The sequence below is a fragment of the Oryctolagus cuniculus genome, chromosome 3, assembly GCF_964237555.1.
Source record: "Oryctolagus cuniculus chromosome 3, mOryCun1.1, whole genome shotgun sequence".
NCBI classification, from domain to species: Eukaryota; Metazoa; Chordata; class Mammalia; order Lagomorpha; family Leporidae; genus Oryctolagus; species Oryctolagus cuniculus.
In genome coordinates, this window is record NC_091434.1 from 140,958,597 (window position 1) to 140,978,468 (window position 19,872).

The following is a 19,872-nucleotide window of genomic DNA, read 5'->3' on the forward strand; positions in this document are numbered from 1 at the left end:
TACCTTCATTGCAGGACAGATCACAGGTGTGTACGTAGTCCAGACTCATCAAGGTGTATGTGTTTTAGGCCGGCGCCACAGCTCAACAGGCTAATCTTCCGCCTAGCAGTGCCGGCACACTGGGTTCTAGTCCCGGTCGGGGCACCGGATTCTGTCCCGGTTGCCCCCCTTCCAGGCCAGCTCTCTGTTGTGGCCCGGGAGTGCAGTGGAGGATGGCCCAAGTGCTTGGGCCCTGCACCCCGTGGGAGACCAGGAGAAGCACCTGGCTCCTACGATCGGATCAGCGCGGTGCACCGGCCGCGGCAGCCATTGGAGGGTGAACCAACGGCAAAAGGAAGACCTCTCTCTCTGTCTGTCTCTCTCTCACTGTCCACTCTGCCTGTCAATAAAAAAAAAAAAGATGTGTTTTAAATATGTGTAACTTTTGCAGATCAATTATACCTTGGCAAAGCTATAAAAATTTCATTACAAGTTTTTATTTTATTTTTTATTTTTTGCCAGGCAGAGATAGCGAGAGAGAGAGAGAGAGAGAGTTATAGATAGTGAGAGAAAGACAGAGAGAAATGTCTTCCTTCAGTTGGTTCACTCCCCAAATGGCCTCTACAGCCGGTGCTGCACCAATCCGAAGCCAGGAGCCGGGTACTTCCTCCCGGTTTCCCATGCAGGTGCAGGGACCCAAGCACTTGGGCCATCCTCCACTGCCATCCCAGGCCACAGCAGAGAGCTGGACTGGAAGAGGAGCAACCGGGACTAGCACCCAGCGCCCCAACTGGGACTAGAACCCAGGGTGCCAGCACCGCAGGTGGAGGATTAGCCAAGTGAGCCACAGTGCCGGCCTCATTACAAGTTTTTTAATTACCCAGGTAATACTATCAGAATTTGAATAGGTGTAGCTCTCTTCCTTATCATGTACTAAAAATTCTTTCACCTTATTTTTTAAATATTTATTCATTTATTTGAAAGATAGAGTTACAGACAGAGGGAGAAACAGTAAAAATGGTCTTCCATCTGCTGGTTCACTCCTCAAATGGCTGCAACGGCCAGAGCTGAGCCAATCAGAAGCCAGGAGCCAGGAGCTTCCTCCAGATCTCTCATACGGTGCAAGGGCCCAAGGACTTGGTCCACCTTCCACTGCTTTCCCAGGCCATAGCAGAGAGCTGAATTGGAAGAGGAGCAACCAGGACTCAAACCTGTGCCCATATGGGATGCCAGTGCCGCAGGCAGAGGCATAGCCTACTATACCACAGCACCTGCCCCTCTCCTTATTTTTTCTGAGATGACATATTTTTAATTTACATTATAGTCAAGGGCTTAATATCCCACTAAATAAATAGTTCAACAGGTTAAAAAGTAAAAAGACCATAATTCAACAGGAATATAGGAGAGATCTCTGCTGACTAAAATGTTAAACATGTCCAAACATTAGCTATACATTTCTCTTTGATTTTCATCTGCAACACATGTAATACGCTCGTTTTTTCCCAAGTGTGGACTGATGTTTATGCTTGCGTGCTTGTATTTTGGTATCAGATGGTAGTTATATCTCAATCCTCCCAGTATCCAAGTGTCTAACAAACATGTTGACATTATTGTGTTGTCTGTGGATGGTGTGCAGTGTAGTATCTGTAAATCCTGTCTTTTGCAACAAAATGGATGCAACTGGAAACCATTATACATAGTGAAATAAGCCAGTACCAGAAAGACAGATTCCACATGTTTTCCCTGATCCCAGGTATCTAATAGAGCACCTGAAAAGTAGTGTATTGGAGTGAAATGGACATTTTGAGATTTGATGATTGTTTACAGCCCTTTTCTCTTCTGTTGAGGAACAGTGGTTTTTTTTTTTCTTCATACATATAAATATGTTGGACTCTTTTACTTAGTGTAGGGTTAACTTTATGATCATTAAATAAACTGAAAGTAGATCTTTGTAAAAATTAAGAGTGGGAATGGGAGAGGGCAGAGTAAGAAGGGTTGGAGCATGAGCAGGAGGGAGGGTTGGGTGGGAAGTAGTACTATGTTCCTAAATCTGTATATATGGAATATATGAAACTTGCATAATTTCTATAACATTTTTCAAACAGAGATTTCTATTTAAAACATTTTTAGTTCTCACTTAAAGTGAAAATTTGTCCCAAGTACTTTGATCGTAAGTTTTTCATGAGACCTGTGTCTTTTTTGAAGTGAACGAGCATTGGCTGTTCCATGATGACTGTGTAGTAGAACGGTTCTGCCACTCCCCGGACGGTGTCATGATGTGTGGGAGTCACGATGGCCGGGAGGTGTATGCAGTGACCCACGACCTGACTCCCACCGAAGGCTGGATTATGCAGTTCAAGGTGAAAATGTTGGGCTCTCAATTACATTAGTTAGCATCCGTTAGCAATGTAACAAATTTAAAACAAAGAAACAAAGAGTGTCCAATACATCATTGACTATACTTGGAAAAACGAAAGTTAATCTTAAGGTGGTAATTCAACTCAATTATTTTTGGCTTATTGATTGAAACACTATTTCAAGATGAAACATTTGTAACAGCAAATGTGTTTCTGTTCAGGGTCAAATACTGATAGAGCAAAACATTTATAATAAAAATGTAGGATACTGATTCTAACTCCTTAAATTAAATCAATACATGACTTGGGCAGATTGTTTCTGTAAGAGAAGTTTAAAGCTATAATGGTTATTTCTACTGGTTTTTTTACAAGAGAATTTGGATGTTTCTGGAGAAAGAAAATTATAGAAAACAGAGGCTTGAATTAGCATTCATGCCAACATGGCCTTTGGCCAAGATTTTATGTGAACTGATTCATTCCATCTACCTAATCTCATTGTGTTAGCAAACAAATGTCACATTGTGGTTATCCCCATCACCGAAGAAGGCCGTGCATGGTTGAAAGTACTTTCTGTTATCACTTCATTGCATCTTACTTGTAGTTGAAAGTGATTTATTGAGAGTCATAAATTGTATGACACAATAATAAAATTGGTAAAGCTGTTAGCAATCCTTCTTGGTCAAATATTCTGCCAAACAGAAGTGCCAGACCATTAACACAACAAACAATTTGTAAGAGTGGGCCCCAAGCTTTCCAAGGCAGCCAGCCAGCCTGGCAGAAGTACAGGCTTCAACTTCTCTCCAAACCCTCTACACAATGTAGTTGGCACTTTCTGTAATTTGTCCCCTGGGGCAACCATGTTGACTTTCCTTATCCATCAGCAGAACAAAGAAAGAATCTGAAAAATACAGATGGATGCAGTACAGTGTGTATCAGAGGAGCTTTCCTGCTGCCAAGTCCCTATAGCAGAAACGTGTAGCTTGGCTTTCATATCTTGACGGTCTTGCTTTTCTGTTTGTTAGATCTCTGTCGGATGTAAAGTGTCTGAAAAAATTGCACAGAATCAAGTTCACGTGCAGTTTTCTACGGACTTTGGCGTGAGCTGGAATTACCTGGTCCCTCAGTGCCTCCCTGCTGACCCCAAATGTGCTGGAAGTGTTTCTCAGCCATCTGTATTCTTTCCAACTAAAGGATGGAAAAGGATCACCTACCCACTTCCTGAAAGCTTAGTGGGAAAGTAAGTAAGAAATTAAAATGAAGCCTGGTGGGCCAAGCTTCCAGAAGTCAACTGGAGAGACTATTGTCAAGCCTAAAATTCTGGATAACTGTAGGTCAATTCATCTCTCCATCCCTAACTCAGGGTTCTCTAACTGATGACCTCTGTGAAGAGCTAACTTCGGGAGGCCTTGATTTATAATCCTCTGACTTGGCACCTTGGACCTCGTCAAGCCCTTCCATTTCCTTCTCCTTGGTGTCCTCAAGTGGGGTCAGAGCAACAGTGATGGCCTCAGAACCAGATGAAACCACATCCAGTCCCTTAGTACCTTGCAGACGGTGGTACACTGGGCACATACCGTTCTGTATTACTACCTTGTCCGAGATGGTTAACACCAGGAGCAGTTCCTAACTCCTCATGCTGTCTGTACTAGCATGGCTTGAAGGTTTCCTTTGCCTCTTATCAAAGATTATGTTCTGCACCTGCAGTGAAAAGTAATTAGCCAGGAGCAGTGACAAGCCAGGCTCATTCCCTGCTCTGGAAAGTCCGTGGATGTGTTCATTTAAGGCAAGTCCCAAAGACCTCCCTGGACCTCAAAGTTAGCAAAAGAGACACAGTAAACAAAAAGACAGTTGCATCTCTGCCAACTTAATCATGTCGTTTGGCTAAAGGAAAAACTTTTTGAAACCAACTATGATACATGACCAGGACATACAGAATCTTTGAATAAGATGCTACACCTAGATTTCCCAACGTCCCTTAGATATCTTTTGCTTTGGGGCCACTCACAGTTTTCTGGAATGAATCCAAAGGGTTTCTTCAATTAACATGTTAGGAAATTAAATCATGGTGCTTTCAGCTGCCTGGAACAGACATTCCAATTCAAACTGGCTCAATTAAAAGTGAAATTTATTATGTCTGTAATGAAAAAATTCAGAAATATGGACTCTAGGATTGGTTAATTCACAAGGTCAACAACGTCTTCGAGGAGCCTGTCCCTCCTTACTCTCTTAGTCTTTGCCTCTCTAACCACATCCCTGGCATCATATTCAGCTCTACAACTGGTGCCACTATGAAATCTAAGAGGTGGCCTCCACCTGTGGCACTGGCAGCCATATGGGCGCCAGTTTGAGTCCCAGCTCCTCCTCTTCTGATCCAGCTCTCTGCTGTGGCCTGGGAAAGCACTAGAAGATGGCCCAACTCCTTGGGCCCCTGTACCCCCATGGGAGACCCGCAAGAAGCTCCTGGCTCCGGATGGAATTCCTGGCTCCTGGCTTTGGCCGTGCCAAGCCCCAACCATTCCAACCATTTAGGGAGTGAACCAGTCAATGGGAGGCCTCCCTAACTCTATCTCTCTCTGTCACTCTGCCTTTCAAATAAATAAGTCTTAAAAAAAATTTTTTTAACAATTAGGGGACTTCCTACTCCAGTGATTATTTCATGGGAACAGGTCAGATGAGATGGATGCTTGAGAGCCATCATAACGTCTGTTGTGGACTCCTACCCCCATCTCACTTGCCCTCTGTAAATAAAGCACACGTCTTTATTGTTCAGCTCAGTGAGCTTTTCCTGTCATGTAATCCGTGTAGCTACCACGGAAAGCAAGGCACGGAACATGGATGTCGCTCCAGAAACTCCCTTCCTGCACTTTGGATTCTTTCAACAACAAGAGTGCAGTGTATTTTAATGCAAGGTTAATGATGAGTCCTCTTTTTACCCCCAGATGCCAAAGAGCAATGAGGAAATTGAAATCTCAGGAGAACTGGCCTTTGCTGTAACCCTTTGAACACTGTTTTTTGTTGTTGTTGTTTGTTTGTTTTTTGACAGGCAGAGTGGACAGTGAGAGAGAGAGAGACAGAGAGAAAGGTCTTCCTATTGCCGTTGGTTCACCCTCCAATGGCCGCCACGGCTAGCACGCTGTGTCCGGCGCACCGCGCTGATCCGATGGCAGGAGCCAGGTGCTTCTCCTGGTCTCCCATGGGGTGCAGGGCCCAGGTACTTGGGCCATCCTCCACTGCACTCCCGGGCCACAGCAGAGAGCTGGACTGGAAGAGGAGCAACCGGGACAGAATCCGGCGCCCCGACCGGGACTAGAACCCGGTGTGCCGGCGCCGCTAGGTGGAGGATTAGCCTAGTGAGCTGCGGCGCCGGCCAAACACTGATTTCTGATTCGCTTAGTTACTGCAAGAGTATTGCTTGGCTTCAGGCAATTCAGAGGCTGTGTGTGCAGTGACAAGGCCCTGTCCCAGCCTTTAGTCACTTTCCGCACGAGTTCAAAAATGCCATCAGTGTATCCAAATTGCATCACAGTCCCTGTTCATAAGACAGTTCATAAGAAGCCTGTTGAAAGCTCCAGATGTGTGTTTTTAAAATATGCCTATTGCCTGAAACCGAAACTCCACTGATTTTCATTTTGTTTGACAAGTTGGCTCAGATATTGTAAGCTTTAAGTGAAACCAGCTTTAAGGTTATATTACTGGAAATAGATGATGGTATCCAGGTGACCTTGTTTTTTTTAACTCATTTCATCTGGTAAGAGTCTTAAATGATTTTTTTTCTCCTGGGTACTGAATACACATGCAGGACAATGGACCTGACTACAGTGAACTTTTATTTTTCTCCCCTTTGCCTTTGTGTCGCCAACAGTCCTGTGAGGTTCAGGCTCTATCAGAAGCACTCAGACTTGCAGTGGGCGATCGACAACTTCTACCTGGGCCCTGGATGCTTGGACAGCTGCAGAGGCCACGGAGACTGCTTAAAGGAACAGTGCATCTGTGATCCGGGCTACTCCGGGCCCAACTGCTACTTGACGCACACCCTGAAGGTAACGTCGAGGCGCCTGGCACCACACACCAGGCCTGAGACCCAACCTCTGTGTACAACTAACCATTCACAGCCATGTCCTTTGGGTCCCCTAGGAAAGAAGCCATCCTTTGCATAGAAACTTTATATATATATATAATATAAATTTATAAACTTTATATATATATTATATATAAATATATATACTTTATATGTAGAAACTATATATATAGAAACTTTATACACACACACACACACACACACTTTTTTTTTTCTTAGATACAAGAATATTATGGTCAAGTCCTAGTACAGTTTACCCAATTTACAAAATAAACCAGCCTGGATGGATTCGAGAGTACCAACACTCTGAATTTCTGTTTTCTTTTAAGCAGATTCTTAAGAAAGGGCATTTTGCCCTTTTCACGGCATTTTCCTATTGATGTGTCATATGAAGGAGACTATTGATGTCATTGTCGTTATGAAATAAAATACACACATTATCACAAAGGAACAGATTTTCAAAAAGGCCTAAATAATGTCTGAATTTTTGCTTCCAGGAGTCTCTGTTTTGATTTATTGACTGCTAAAATGCAGTTGTGTGTTAAGAACGAGGAGATCATTTTTAGAAGCTTTTTAGCAGTTACATCATTATTTCATATGCAAATACATTTGCTCAGTGTGGTTGCCACACACATAAAATTTCCGTGAATAAATATAGTACAGTCATCATTATGATAACAGGAAAGTGACTAAAATGTACACCCACAAGAGGTTAAAATCCAACCTATAAGAAGCAAACAGTGTGAACAAAACCTGATCTGTCATGTTTGTTTTCTCCAGTAGTTCAACAACTTTGGTATTTTTTTTTTTAATTTAAGCAGAATTGGAACAGCGTTTGCTAGTGTCTGAAGATATCAGTCCATTGTTGACAAATAGGGGATTATACAAATCTGTATTATGAACTCTGACTTGAATCTTTCCAATGAAAGTGTCCATGGTTAGACATGCACTTCTTCAGGCTCTGGTTTACTTATGTGTAAACCTTCAGTTAGGTAATGGTATTCATTTGCTAACATTAATGACTTAAACTGGCCTGTGACTGCATATCTTTAATCACAGAGCTAATCATGTTCTAATTTTGAAGAAAAGAGGATTTATTTAAATCAGCTTAACTGTGTAGTAAGATAGCAGCTAGACAACTCTTCTAAAGACTGAAAAAACACAATTTTTCTGTATTCCGTAACTGCATTGCAATGATAAATTATTTTCATGATATATTTTTATCATTTCAAAATGACATGTCTCAACAATGAAAAAAATGTATTATGGACAATATGGATATTCTGTGAACAAAATGAATAGAATCAAGTTCTTAGCTATGACCTGAGTGATGAGCTGATGTTTTGTAAAACGTAGCCATGAACATTAAGTATTTTTTTATCTACTTCCTCTCTGGGAAGTAGACAGCTCCTGGTTATTAACTATTCTTACCTGAAAAGAGAAACTGGAGACCCAGGGGAACATTTTATTGTAGATTTTGAGTACTTTGCCCCATCACCCTGTAACTGGATCCTGGTAAACCTGCAGAATGTCTTTCAGACGGCCTTCTGGGTTTTTTTTTCCCTTTTGGCTTTGTACAGAAAGCTGTGCTTTCAATGTCCCTGCCTAACCACGTGGACATTCTAGGCTCACTGTGTGCTGCAAGCTGACTGCTGGTAGCAGTCTCCAAAGCCAGGGCCATCACCCCACAACAGCACAGTGGCAAGTGTTAGGGGCAAGTGCTAGTGCATCTGCTTATTTTCTTTCTCATTCCCTTAAGTATTTTTTGTGTTTGTGCAAGTTCCATAATAATGAATTACAGTAGTAATTTCATGCTGTGTAAACAAAATATGCATTTTGGGGTTTTGCTATGAAAGATTTTTATTTTTATAGGAGCATTTCTGTAGAAGACTTTACAAATGTAGTTAATTTTAAGATTGCCTCTTGACTTTACATTCCAGAGTAGACATTTAGCCTAGTGATTAAGACACTCCATCCCACATTGAAGCACAGGAGTTCAGTTAAAGGCTCCTGCTCCTGACTCCAGCTTCCTGCTAAGGCAGGTGGACAGGCATCAGTGATGGCTCAAGTAGTTGGCTTCCTGTCACCCCATGGGACACTTGGATTGAGTTCCTGACACCCAGCTTCAGCCCAGACCCAGCCCTGGCTACTTTGGGCATTTGAGGACTAACAGGGGAAGACAGCTCTCGCTCTCACTTGCGCATGCGCGCACTCTCTCTCTCTCTCTCTCTCTCTCTATCTCATCTCTTTCTCTACAAATACTTTTTTTTTAATTAAAAAGCATTTCTTAAAGTTAAGATTCAAGTGAATTTTAATTTTTAAATAGGATTTGAGTGGTTTAAATTATAGTGTTTTAAATTATCTTCAGTGTGTGATAGAAGACCACATTGTGGAGGTAGCCTGTTGCTTTTCTAAATATCTTGGGAAAAGCATCAAAGCTCTTTTTAAGTTCAAAATATAACCGTATGGTTTTGTATTCCAGTTATTATCTGAAATTATTTTTCTCCACATCCCACTTATTTTTTTCGCCCCAGACTTTCCTGAAGGAACGCTTTGACAGTGAAGAAATCAAGCCTGACTTATGGATGTCCTTGGAAGGCGGAAGTACTTGCACCGACTGTGGTGTTCTGGCGGAGAACACTGCGCTCTACTTCGGGGGATCTACCGTGAGACAAGCTATTACGCAAGATTTGGATCTCAGAGGGGCAAAGTAAGTCCATTTGGGGCTGTTCTTATTGCAACGTGGCAAATTGGCCCCAGCCCGAAGAAAACGTGTCTTAACCATCATGCAGGACTTGGGTAGAGTATTCTGACAGCTCCCGTGTGCTTGCCTCCAGGTTCCTGCAGTACTGGGGCCGCATCGGCAGTGAGGACAACATGGCATCCTGCCATCGGCCCGTGTGCCGGAAGGAGGGCGTGCTGCTGGACTACTCCACGGACGGAGGCAGGTGTCGCGGGCTCGGGAGCCTCCCGGTGCGGCAGCGGGCCGGGCCCCACGCAGGGCCCCACGCAGGGCCCCTCTGCAAAGTCTACGCCCGACCTTGCTGACTTCCCTGTGTCCCCTGCAGAAGTCGCAAAGGAAGAGCCGCAGATGCCCTTTGCGTAACACAGTCCACACGCACATATGACCCCTGTGTTGGCGAACTCTACCCAAGAATGGGACCGAGAGAAGTCGCATTAAAAAATAAATACCACAGTTTATGAATAAAGAAAATACCCTCTGTACTGAGCTGAGGCTGGATTCTGAACGAGATATAGATATATTTACTTATATATATAATATATATATGAAGTAAATTTTGTATCAATTCCCAAGTGAAAGATCATTTTAAAAATAGTTTGAAGTGTTTCTAAGCAAGCATGTAATAAATGCAGTCGAGAATCTATAAGAAAACATGAGTAATGGCGAAAGAAAATAATCAGAATTCATAACTGTGCTAAAGAACATGCTACTGCAATTCTGTTTTATTATTTGGCACAGCTTAGACTGGACCAGTAATATAAGGAGGTTTTTACAAAACCTGCCTCATCAGACAGATATTCTTAATAACTAGCTGATAGATCGATGACCTTAAGTATTTTGGGGCATATGAAAGATATTTTCATAAGCATTTTAAGCATCCCACCTGCAGTCTCGTCAGGCAAAAAGAAATAAACTTCATACCAGACCAGCTAATCACAAATCACATATTTTTGTATGTATCACATATACATATTCATATACAAGTCACACATATTAAATATTTTGTGTATCATATATTTTTGAAACACTAGAACTTAATTATCTTGAAATATGGATATGTCATTATTTATGAGATCTGATGCCTATAAAAATCAAGAATCAAATTTTATTTCTTCACTTTGATAGCTTTATTTTGGCAAGTATTTTACATATCTTCCCTCTTCACATCATCAGCCTGACAGAGAAACAATGTTTCAAAATAAATACCCACATCAAAGTCATCCAAATCAATGCTGAATTTCCAGTTGGCCATGTCTGTGGTGGCTTATACATAGTATCTGCTATGGACTGATGGTTTAAGGTTTGCTATGTTGGCATGTTTGTTTTTACAGGAATCACATGGACTTTACTCCATGAGATGGATTACCAAAAATACATCTCTGTTCGACACGACTACATACTTCTTCCCGAGGACGCCCTCAGCAACACAACTCGACTGCGCTGGTGGCAGCCATTTGTGATCAGCAATGGAATCGTGGTCTCCGGGGTGGAGCGTGCCCAGTGGGCCCTTGACAACATTTTGATTGGCGGAGCAGAAATCAATCCCAGTCAGTTGGTGGACACTTTTGATGATGGTAAGAAACAAGACACAAAGGAGTTTCCTTTCCTGCAAGCCTTCTGAGCCTTCTGCCTTCTTGGCTCTTCAGACAGATTACTCCATGAAAAGCTTTTAGAACAGGGCCTAGTGGAATACTCAGGCTCTATAAGTGTTAGCTACTGTTACACCCAGTGGTTGGCTGCGTGTTGAAATGTCAGCTGAGAATTTAATAAATCCCTGTTGAAGACACAAGGGCTAGCTTTAAATGTAAGTTTGGAATTTCAGTTCCTAAAATAATTTTAGTTTGGTTAATAACCTGTGGGCATAGAAATACATATGGTACTAGCTTAAGAAGTGTGTCAAAAAGAACTTTGTCATGGTGCAGGTGACCCAAACAGTGACATTTTGCATGTGGGGTAACCATACTAGCATTGAATAATCTTCTCTAGATTCAACTCCTCACCTTGGTTGTATGTAAATAGAACTGCATTACCTACAACAATTATAGGTAAATAATTTAAAAATCACTCCTAAGGAGTAAGCAAAATCTTGAACATAAACATCTAAGTAATTCAACATTAAGCCAATGAGTTCAAGTTCATAACGTACCTCTTGCTTCCATGTGCCTTAACAGAAGGGACTTCCCATGAAGAAAACTGGAGTTTTTACCCTAACGCGGTGAGGACGGCGGGGTTCTGCGGCAATCCGTCCTTCCACCTCTACTGGCCAAGTGAAAAGAAGGACAAGACTCACAATGCGCTCTCCTCCCGGGAACTCATCATTCAACCAGGATACATGATGCAGTTTAAAGTAAGGGGAAGTCGCTCCCCACGTCAGAACATGGCCTTATGTGTGGGGGTCAGGGGAATAGTGACTCCAACAACTTCAAGGAAATCATTAATTTATTCATTATAAGAGACTTTAAAATATTTTTTTGTAAAGATTTATTTCATTTATTTGATAGGATGAGTTTCAGAGACAGAGAGAGAGACAGAAAGATAGATCTTCCATCCCCTGGTTCACTCCTCAAGTAGCCACAATAGCCAGGGCGGGGCCAGGCCAAAGCCAGGAGCCAGGAGCTTCTTCCAGGTCTCCCATGTGGGCACGGGGGCCCAAGCAGTTGAGCCATCTTCTGCTACTTTCCCAGGCTTGTTAGCAGGGAGCTGGATCAGATGTGGAGCAGCCGGGATTCAAACTGGCGCCCATAATAGATGCTGGCACTGCAGGCAGAGGCTTTATTTGCTATTCCACAGCACCGGCCCCTAAAAGAAACTTTCTCTGATAAACAAAAGTGGTCATATTTTGCAAAGGCCTTTATTCAAGCATGATTGTTTGAGCAAAGATTAACAATCTCTGAAGACACTGAGACATAGGCCAAAAATGTAACTGCACTGGATCTGTGTGTGCAATCTTGATTTGCCTCCCAAACTAATAAAAAGCTCAGTGGGTGCCTCTGCCTACTCTAGCTCTCTGTAGCTCTCTTTCCAACGTCACACAGTTCTCTCCCTCTCTCTGTCTCCCTCCTTCCCCTTTTAAAACATTAGTTCTCAGCCGGCACCACGGCTCACTAGACTAATCCTCCACCTGCGGCACCGGCACACCGGGTTCTAGTCCCGGTTGGGGCACCGGATTCTGTCCCGGTTGCCCCTCTTCCAGGCCAGCTCTCTGCTGTGGCCAGGGAGTGCAGTGGAGGATGACGCAAGTGCTTGGGCCCTGCACCTGCATGGGAGACCAGGAGAAGCACTTCGGGTCTGTGCAGTGCGCCGGCCATAGCAGCCACTTGGGGGGTGAACCAATGGAAAAAGGAAGACCTTTCTCTCTCTCTCTCTCTCTCTAACTCTCTCTCTCTCTCTCTAACTCTGCCTGTCAAAAAAAAATTAGTTCTCTATTGCATGCAAAATTGCATGTCATTAACAGAGAGTTACAGAGAGGCAGAGGCAGAGAGAGAGAGAAAGAGAGAGAGAGAGAGAGACAGACTTCCATCTGCTGGTTCACTCCCCCAGACAGAGCTAGGCCGAATCAAAGCCAGGAGCCAAGAGTTTCTTCCGGGTCTCCCACGCGGGTTCAGGGACCCTTGGACTTGGACATCTTCCACTGCCCTCCCGGGCCACAGCAGAGAGCCGGGATCCCATCCTCGATGTCCCTGCAGGATGCACTCAAACTCCCCGAGTATTCCTCCGTTACCTCTCAGAGCATCATCACGGGGAAGGTGGGGTCTTAATTCATCACGTGAGGCATCGTTTCATCTGGCCTGTGCATTCACTGTTCACGTTTGTTTTAGATCGTGGTGGGCTGTGAAGCCACTTCCTGTGGTGACCTTCATTCCGTGATGCTGGAATACACAAAAGACGCAAGGTTTGCAAAATCCCATTTCCCGTTTGCGCCAAAGTTGAATACATAATTCAAATGGTTGTCTATTTGTAAAGTCCCTGCTGATGGAGACACAGCCTGTATTGTCAGTGGCAGTTCATGTGTCTTTCCGTACAGATTTCATTTGTATGCAGTTTGCACAGAATCTTCAAATTTTTCCTTCAAACCCAGAAAAAATACATTTTCATATCAGGCTGCAGCCAAGGAATTTTCCGTCTCAGAATAAGTAAAACACTACATTGGGCTTCAAGGTGGATCCCTGTTGTTTGTGTTACTCAAGGTCAACCAACCCTAAGAAAACTTTAAGTTAATGAATAATCTGAATGTGCATCAGCTGGAGTCATCTCTCCTACCACAGATCAGCAGTGTGGGTAAAAGTCCCACACAGTGTGCTGCCTTACTGGGGCCCTGAGAGCCATGTCCTCCACCACCACTTTTAAAATCAATCATACTGAGTTTGGGTGGACAGATAAGTTTGTCACAAGGCACAAAATCAGGGGAGGACATCACTAGGCTACACCACCACGTGTGCTTTTATTTATTTTTTCCATGAATGTTTCAATGTGCTTCTAGACTCAGACCTATGTCTTACATGAAGCTATTTTTCTGATCTGTCATTATTAAAATGTATCAGAAATAGGAGATTGATGTTAAAATATCTTAACCTGACCTCCAAAGCATGACCTTGACATTAGACAGACCATCTGTTTCGGTGAGACTTGTCTAACAAGACTGGTGGTTTCTGCAGGTCTGATTCCTGGCAGCTGGTTCAGACCCAGTGCCTGCCTTCCTCTTCAAACAGCATTGGCTGCTCCCCCTTCCAGTTCCACGAAGCCACCATCTACAACGCTGTGAACAGCTCGAGTTGGAAGAGAGTCACCCTCCAGCTGCCTGACCACGTCTCCTCCAGGTACGTTTCATACGTATGGGAGCATGGCGGAATTACCTGGCAGCCTCCGCAGAGTCCAGGCTGAAAACAACTGAGAAGATTCATTTTAGTTGCATCCCCAGCACTGTCTCCCACATTCTGCACCTCCTCTCACCTACCCTTGTCCCCGGAGTGGCAACCGGATGTCCTAAGAAGAAAGAAACAGGAGCCTGTTTGTCAATGATGCATAAGTCGTTTACCTAAACACCATGGTATAATAGGCCTGGAATGACAGACGTCGCACAAAGACTGGAATTGGCACCAGCTCTGCTCTGGTGTTCTGCCCTCCCAGATATGAGCACCACTGAGGGCGTGCAGGGCCGTCGGGGTTTGTGTTGAGCAAAACCGCAGGATGGAGTGCAATCATCCTAGAGCAGCACTCATTTTTACACACAGATTTGGAAAATAGTATAGCCCCTGTAGGAAAAAAATGGACTTAGGCGTATTATAGAATAGAATAGAAAATTCACATATGATTCTCCAGGGAAAATACATGCTTCCAGAATGGTATTTGGGATCTACCTCAAAAGTCCAAGGGCTACAAATTGACTCACCCCTGCCATCGGGTGCTGCAGGGAAAAGCTCGGGACACCCTGTCCCGGGATACAGCCCCCATTCCCAGAGGTGGCAGGCTGGACACAGCCCTGGGGAATGCCAGCCTACTGAATGTCTTCTGCTCTCTCTGGGTCTTTCAGTGCCACACAGTTCCGCTGGATCCAGAAGGGGGAAGAGACGGAGAAGCAAAGCTGGGCCATCGACCACGTATACATCGGAGAGGCTTGCCCGAAACTCTGCAGTGGGCACGGCTACTGCACCACTGGCGCCGTCTGCATCTGCGATGCAAGTTTCCAAGGTCTGAATCCTGGGCCTTCTGGACCGATGCACACCGCTCCGTGGTCACAGAGTTCATTTGTCTTTGGAACAAAGCGTAGTCTCATGCTGTGTTTCTGAAAGTATATGAACTGGAGCTGGAAATTGAGCCCAGGCATTCCCATGTGGGACATAGGCGTCTTTGACTAGCACCTTAAGCAGTAGGCCAAATGCTCACCCCACAAAAGTATAGTTTAAATGCAAATCGAAGTCTGTTCAACATATCCTGACTTAACTATGGTCAATACAATTATCCCCATTGTATAGGTAAAGAAATTAAGGCTCAGGGAGCTTAGGTGACTTGCCTACAGTCATACAGGTAGGCCATGTCAGAACAAAAGACCAGCCCTCGGATTGTTCTTTCCAATCAGCCCTTGTATCTCTAGAACCAAGAGGGTTATCCAGAGAGAAGCAGAATGGTGCATCCGTCCCCAAGAACACCATGGAAGAGATCACCTATTTGACCTCTGGAGTAGAGTCTCTTTAGGTTTCTTGATTGATGCTATTTCCTTGCCTCCCAGTGAGATGGGTGTGATTAATGTACACTGCTGTACAACTCCATTGCTGGAAATTACTTAACCATCTCCTTTCTCCCCTGCTGTAATTGCCTCTTCGACCAGCTCGTTCTGTCTGGGTATCAGCTGGAGGATTTTCACTTTAGGCAAATGAGTGAATCAAATGTCTCACCAGGAGTCCTAGGATTCTAGAATTTGCCCTCTGCCCTGATCCAACAGAACTAGGAGCTTTTGACTTTAAATTATTGTGGACATTTAGAAAAGACAGAGGTGTTCATATCAAGGGAAATGTAAGCACATATACAAGTACTAACATAGTGACTTACTTAAGTGCTAGTGTTTTGGCCATGGCCCCAGAGAGACTCTTCCAGTCCATTCGTCATCCATGTATGTATCCCAGCTTCATTACTGAATGTCCAACAAGTGCCTTTGTATAGACTCCACTCTCAGGAACCATCAAGTACAGAGCTGGAGGGAGAACCTTATCTTATTTGCTGCTACAAAATCTTGTACAGGAAACAGAAATTAGGTTGGCCTCTCATGCCATGGTGACAGCTCCCTCCAGGGACACATCCCTGGTAAACAGGAAGATTTGGCCAAATGCTGTGGCATTGAAATAATGGATTTATACTAGCAAGCAGCACATTAGCACCCACATATTTTAGTAAGCATTGACTCAGAGATAATGGATTTTTTTCCCAACCACATAGCCAATAATTGCCAAAACAGAAGGGAAGCATTTATTTCTGAGGGTCTATGCCTGTATGCTAATGACAATGGCTCAGATCTGAAATTAAATGCTAGTTCGTAATCCTTGCAGATTCTGCTTGTCCTAGGTAATTTCTGTTATTCTTCCCGTCCCTGCAGGTGACGACTGCTCTGTGTTCAGTCACGATCTTCCCAGCTACATTAAAGATAACTTTGAGTCCGCAAGAGTCACTGAGGCCAACTGGGAGACCATTCAAGGTGGCGCGATAGGAAGTGGCTGCGGGCAGCTGGCACCCTATGCCCATGGGGACTCACTCTATTTTAACGGCTGTCAGATCAGGCAAGCTGCTACCAAACCACTGGATCTCACTCGAGCAAGGTAACTCAACCCCTGTGCTGCAGTCCAGACACAGACCTGGTCACGAGCCCAGATGTGCCATCGGGAATTTCATGGCACAGATGTCACTGAGCACTGGAAACCATAATACATTCGAATTCAGTATGAGGAAGCACTGCATGTTCTAAGCATTCAGAATCAGACTTTGCTTAAGTGTATTGTAGGATTGCTTTGTGTTTCCTCACACACAATAACTGAGTGGGGATGACAAAGGCCAAGAGGAATGGCCGAATTGTAAAAAACTGGCCAAGGTTGACCACAGGCAAGTATGGAAATAAAAACGTGTACGTGAAGTAGGTTTTGAGTAATGTAAGTATATACCTGTATTTAGCATATGTAAGTGTGATAGAAATAGAGGATGGGTGGATGGAAGGAAGGAAGGAAGTGGGGGAGGGAGGGAGGGATGAGCTCTTTAACATATTATAGGAGATAGAGATTAATGCAGAATAGACTACCAGAAGCCATGCAGATGGACTTAGGGAAGGGACAGAGAAAGAGACTCTGGGGAAACTGGATGTCCTTCCCCACCTGCTCTTTCCAGTTCTGCCAAATTCATGGATCAAACATAGACTTTTGTCTGTGTAATTCAAGACAAGTTCCCAAGGCTGCAAAAAGATGGTGGGTTACTACACTAGAGTATTGGGGTCTGTACCTATGGGGCTATCTGAGAAGTAGATATTTGGTTAACAAGAAGCTAGATATTTGCTGGAAGCATTTCACTTTAGAAAATGTTAGAATTGTGTTACCAAAGGCAGAAAGGGAGGTTTGGGGATCTTAATATGATTAACAGTGAGAATATAAGATAATTAATTCCTGACATTGTTAAAAAGGTTTATGTACCCATTCTCATTTTCTTTTCCTACCAAAATGATATACTCAATCGAGAGACTGATTCCTTCCTTGACCTTATGTACAGCTGCCACACAGTGCTGAGTTATCAACTGCATGCTGTGTCATACAAGCAACTTTGTTTTAAAGTAGTTCCCATATTTTTCAGTTTTAAATCTGGCTCTTTATTTCACTATGTACCTATCAATGGGGCCATCCTTCCCCATGATGCATCTCACAAGAGGACACGTTTCCTAAGGCTGTTCCTTCTGAGGGCCAGGACACCTGTGACAGCGACAGGGCCTCTCGAGCACACGAGCTGCAGGCCCCAGCTCATTTGTCCCCAGCTCTGATCTCCAGGCCACGTTTTCTCAGATACATGGGACCATGTTCCCTTGTGCCGATGCCATTCTGCTCGGAGCTCTTTGCAAAAAGGATGTGGCAGACATACTGAGGTGTGATTTTTTTTGTCCTCTGCATGTCCTTAGCGGCCTACTTGACCCATGCTCCCTTGCAAAGACTAGAAGGTGTCTGGGGGACAAGCATTCTCCTAAGATGTCCAACATCACAGAAAGAGGGCATATGTTTGAAAAGCAACATTGCCCCCTTTGTGGAGAGAACTAGCCTTCTGAGGTTATTTTTCACGTGTATAACAATGAAAAACACTACAAACGCATTGTATTACTGGTGTGCTTTCTTCATTTTACCGTGTGATGGTGAACTTAGGAATAGGAAAGTCGAACTCCTCCAGTACTCCCTGGTTTGCGTCTGAAGAGGATGTCCTCTGTGTTTTGCAGTAAAATCATGTTTGTTTTGCAAATCGGGAGCACGTCGCAGACGGACAGCTGCAACAGCGACCTGAGCAGCCCCCAGGCTGTGGACAAGGCCGTGCTGCTGCAGTACAGCGTCAACAACGGCATCACCTGGCACGTCATCGCCCAGCACCAGCCCAAGGACTTCACGCAAGCCCAGAGGGTCTCTTACAACGTGCCCCTGTGAGTGCCTGGGCAGAAAGCCAGAGTCTTGTGCGCAGTCCCCGCATGTCCCACAGTAGGAAGTAGAAGCTGGGGGAAGCCTCTGGGGGCAGGACCAAGGGGAACCCCCGTCTCCAGAGTTGCGTTACTGTTTTCTAGTAGGACTTGAGGCAAAACATGAAAGCAAGGGCAAGAGGAAATGGAGAAGGACAACAAAACGCAAAGGCACTCCGCACACATTCCTTTTCCTGAACTAGGATCTTTAGAAAACAACAGTTTTGAGCGCATGCTGGAGGTGCTAGTTTGACATGGCACCGCGAAGAGGCAGCCCTGTTTTGGTCTGCATTGTGTGCTCAGCCTCTAGCACGCTGCCTGTCACTGAGGAAGCTCCTCGTGTTTGCTGACCAGATGCACTGCTCTTCCAGGCACTGCTGGAGCAAGAGGAAGGAGGGAGAGGGTTGGAAAAGCATTACAAGTCCTTGAGTGGCCAATACAAGTTAATCCTGCCTAGAAGAGTATTGCGATGTAGGCAAATCTGAATCCCGTGTCCAGAGTTTGGTTGACTTAGCCTATCATAAGTCTGTAAATCACACACCAGAAGGTTCTGCTTGCCAGTGTTTGACCTCTTTTTCCTTCTACCTGTGACCCAGGGAGGCACGGATGAAAGGAGTTTTGTTGCGCTGGTGGCAACCACGCCACAACGGAACAGGTCATGATCAGTGGGCTTTGGACCACGTGGAGGTCGTCCTGTGAGTATCTGCTACACAACAGCCCGTGTCCACTCAGAAAGCTTTGAGGTCTCTGATCTGGAGGGCGCCTTAATTCAGAATGAGCTGCTCCTCCTGAGAAGCCCCGACAGGACCACTTTGCCTTAAACTCTTCTGTTGCTTCAAGCTGTGGTTCAACCAACAGGGAGCAAAGCCCGAATCTAGTGTAATGTGCCTTAGAATACTTTAGCAAGTAAAACATTTGTGTAAGGATGGACAGCGTTGGTTCAGTTGGATTGAACAAAGGTCTCCGGGTAAATGGGAAACAGCATCTTATGGCAGATCTGGGATGTCTTATACGGTAGATTGATGTCCTTAAGGAGAAAGGATCTATGTAGCCCCTGTACTGGCCGACGTGCCCAGTTACAAACACCCATCTTAGCCACGGATGCCTGTGGCATTCTCCCTGAATGACCTGGTTGCAGCCAGAAAAAAAAAAAAAAATCTGTGATTTCAGGGGCCTCCTGCCCAGCCTCCCAGCACCTAAGCAGTGCAGGGTGCTCCCCTGTGGTTCTCCCCTGCGGTGGAAGAAGGCAGTCACCACTCTCACCTGGCCGGGTTGACTTTTCCCTCACCCAGAGATGACTTGCTTTTTCTCTAACAATCTAGTTCCTGTAGAACTGGAATGCTTATGTCTCGACGGGTTCGGACTGATGGCTCCAAGTTGTTGGCAAGGAGAGGCGAATCTTCTCGGTAGATAGGTTCAAATGTTCATTCTGTTTACCCAATCCAAAGGAAATCAGTCCTGTGGCTGATTTCTGTCATTTTGAAAGCAAATTTAAGTGATGACTTGGTAGGAAAACTACCAGCTTTGTTTTCTT

The 19,872-nt window shown here is 44.5% G+C and overlaps 1 protein-coding gene across 3 annotated transcripts in view; it reads left to right on the forward strand.

Moving 5' to 3' along the window:
• RELN (reelin) overlaps positions 1 to 19,872 on the forward strand; it is a 538,293-nt gene that overhangs the window by 508,703 nt on the left and 9,718 nt on the right. For 2 of the 3 annotated variants that reach the window (XM_051849694.2, XM_051849695.2), the window contains exons 51-63: positions 2,185 to 2,339; positions 3,359 to 3,573; positions 6,199 to 6,376; positions 8,949 to 9,124; positions 9,252 to 9,358; positions 10,489 to 10,731; positions 11,329 to 11,504; positions 12,976 to 13,049; positions 13,813 to 13,974; positions 14,688 to 14,845; positions 16,245 to 16,464; positions 18,108 to 18,305; positions 18,935 to 19,033. In XM_051849694.2, the coding sequence (XP_051705654.2) occupies positions 2,185 to 2,339; positions 3,359 to 3,573; positions 6,199 to 6,376; positions 8,949 to 9,124; positions 9,252 to 9,358; positions 10,489 to 10,731; positions 11,329 to 11,504; positions 12,976 to 13,049; positions 13,813 to 13,974; positions 14,688 to 14,845; positions 16,245 to 16,464; positions 18,108 to 18,305; positions 18,935 to 19,033 (2,161 nt within the window). Of the gene's footprint in view, positions 1 to 2,184; positions 2,340 to 3,358; positions 3,574 to 6,198; positions 6,377 to 8,948; positions 9,125 to 9,251; positions 9,359 to 10,488; positions 10,732 to 11,328; positions 11,505 to 12,975; positions 13,050 to 13,812; positions 13,975 to 14,687; positions 14,846 to 16,244; positions 16,465 to 18,107; positions 18,306 to 18,934; positions 19,034 to 19,660; positions 19,745 to 19,872 lie in introns of all 3 variants that reach the window. The other variant, XM_070071183.1, reaches the window with a different exon arrangement.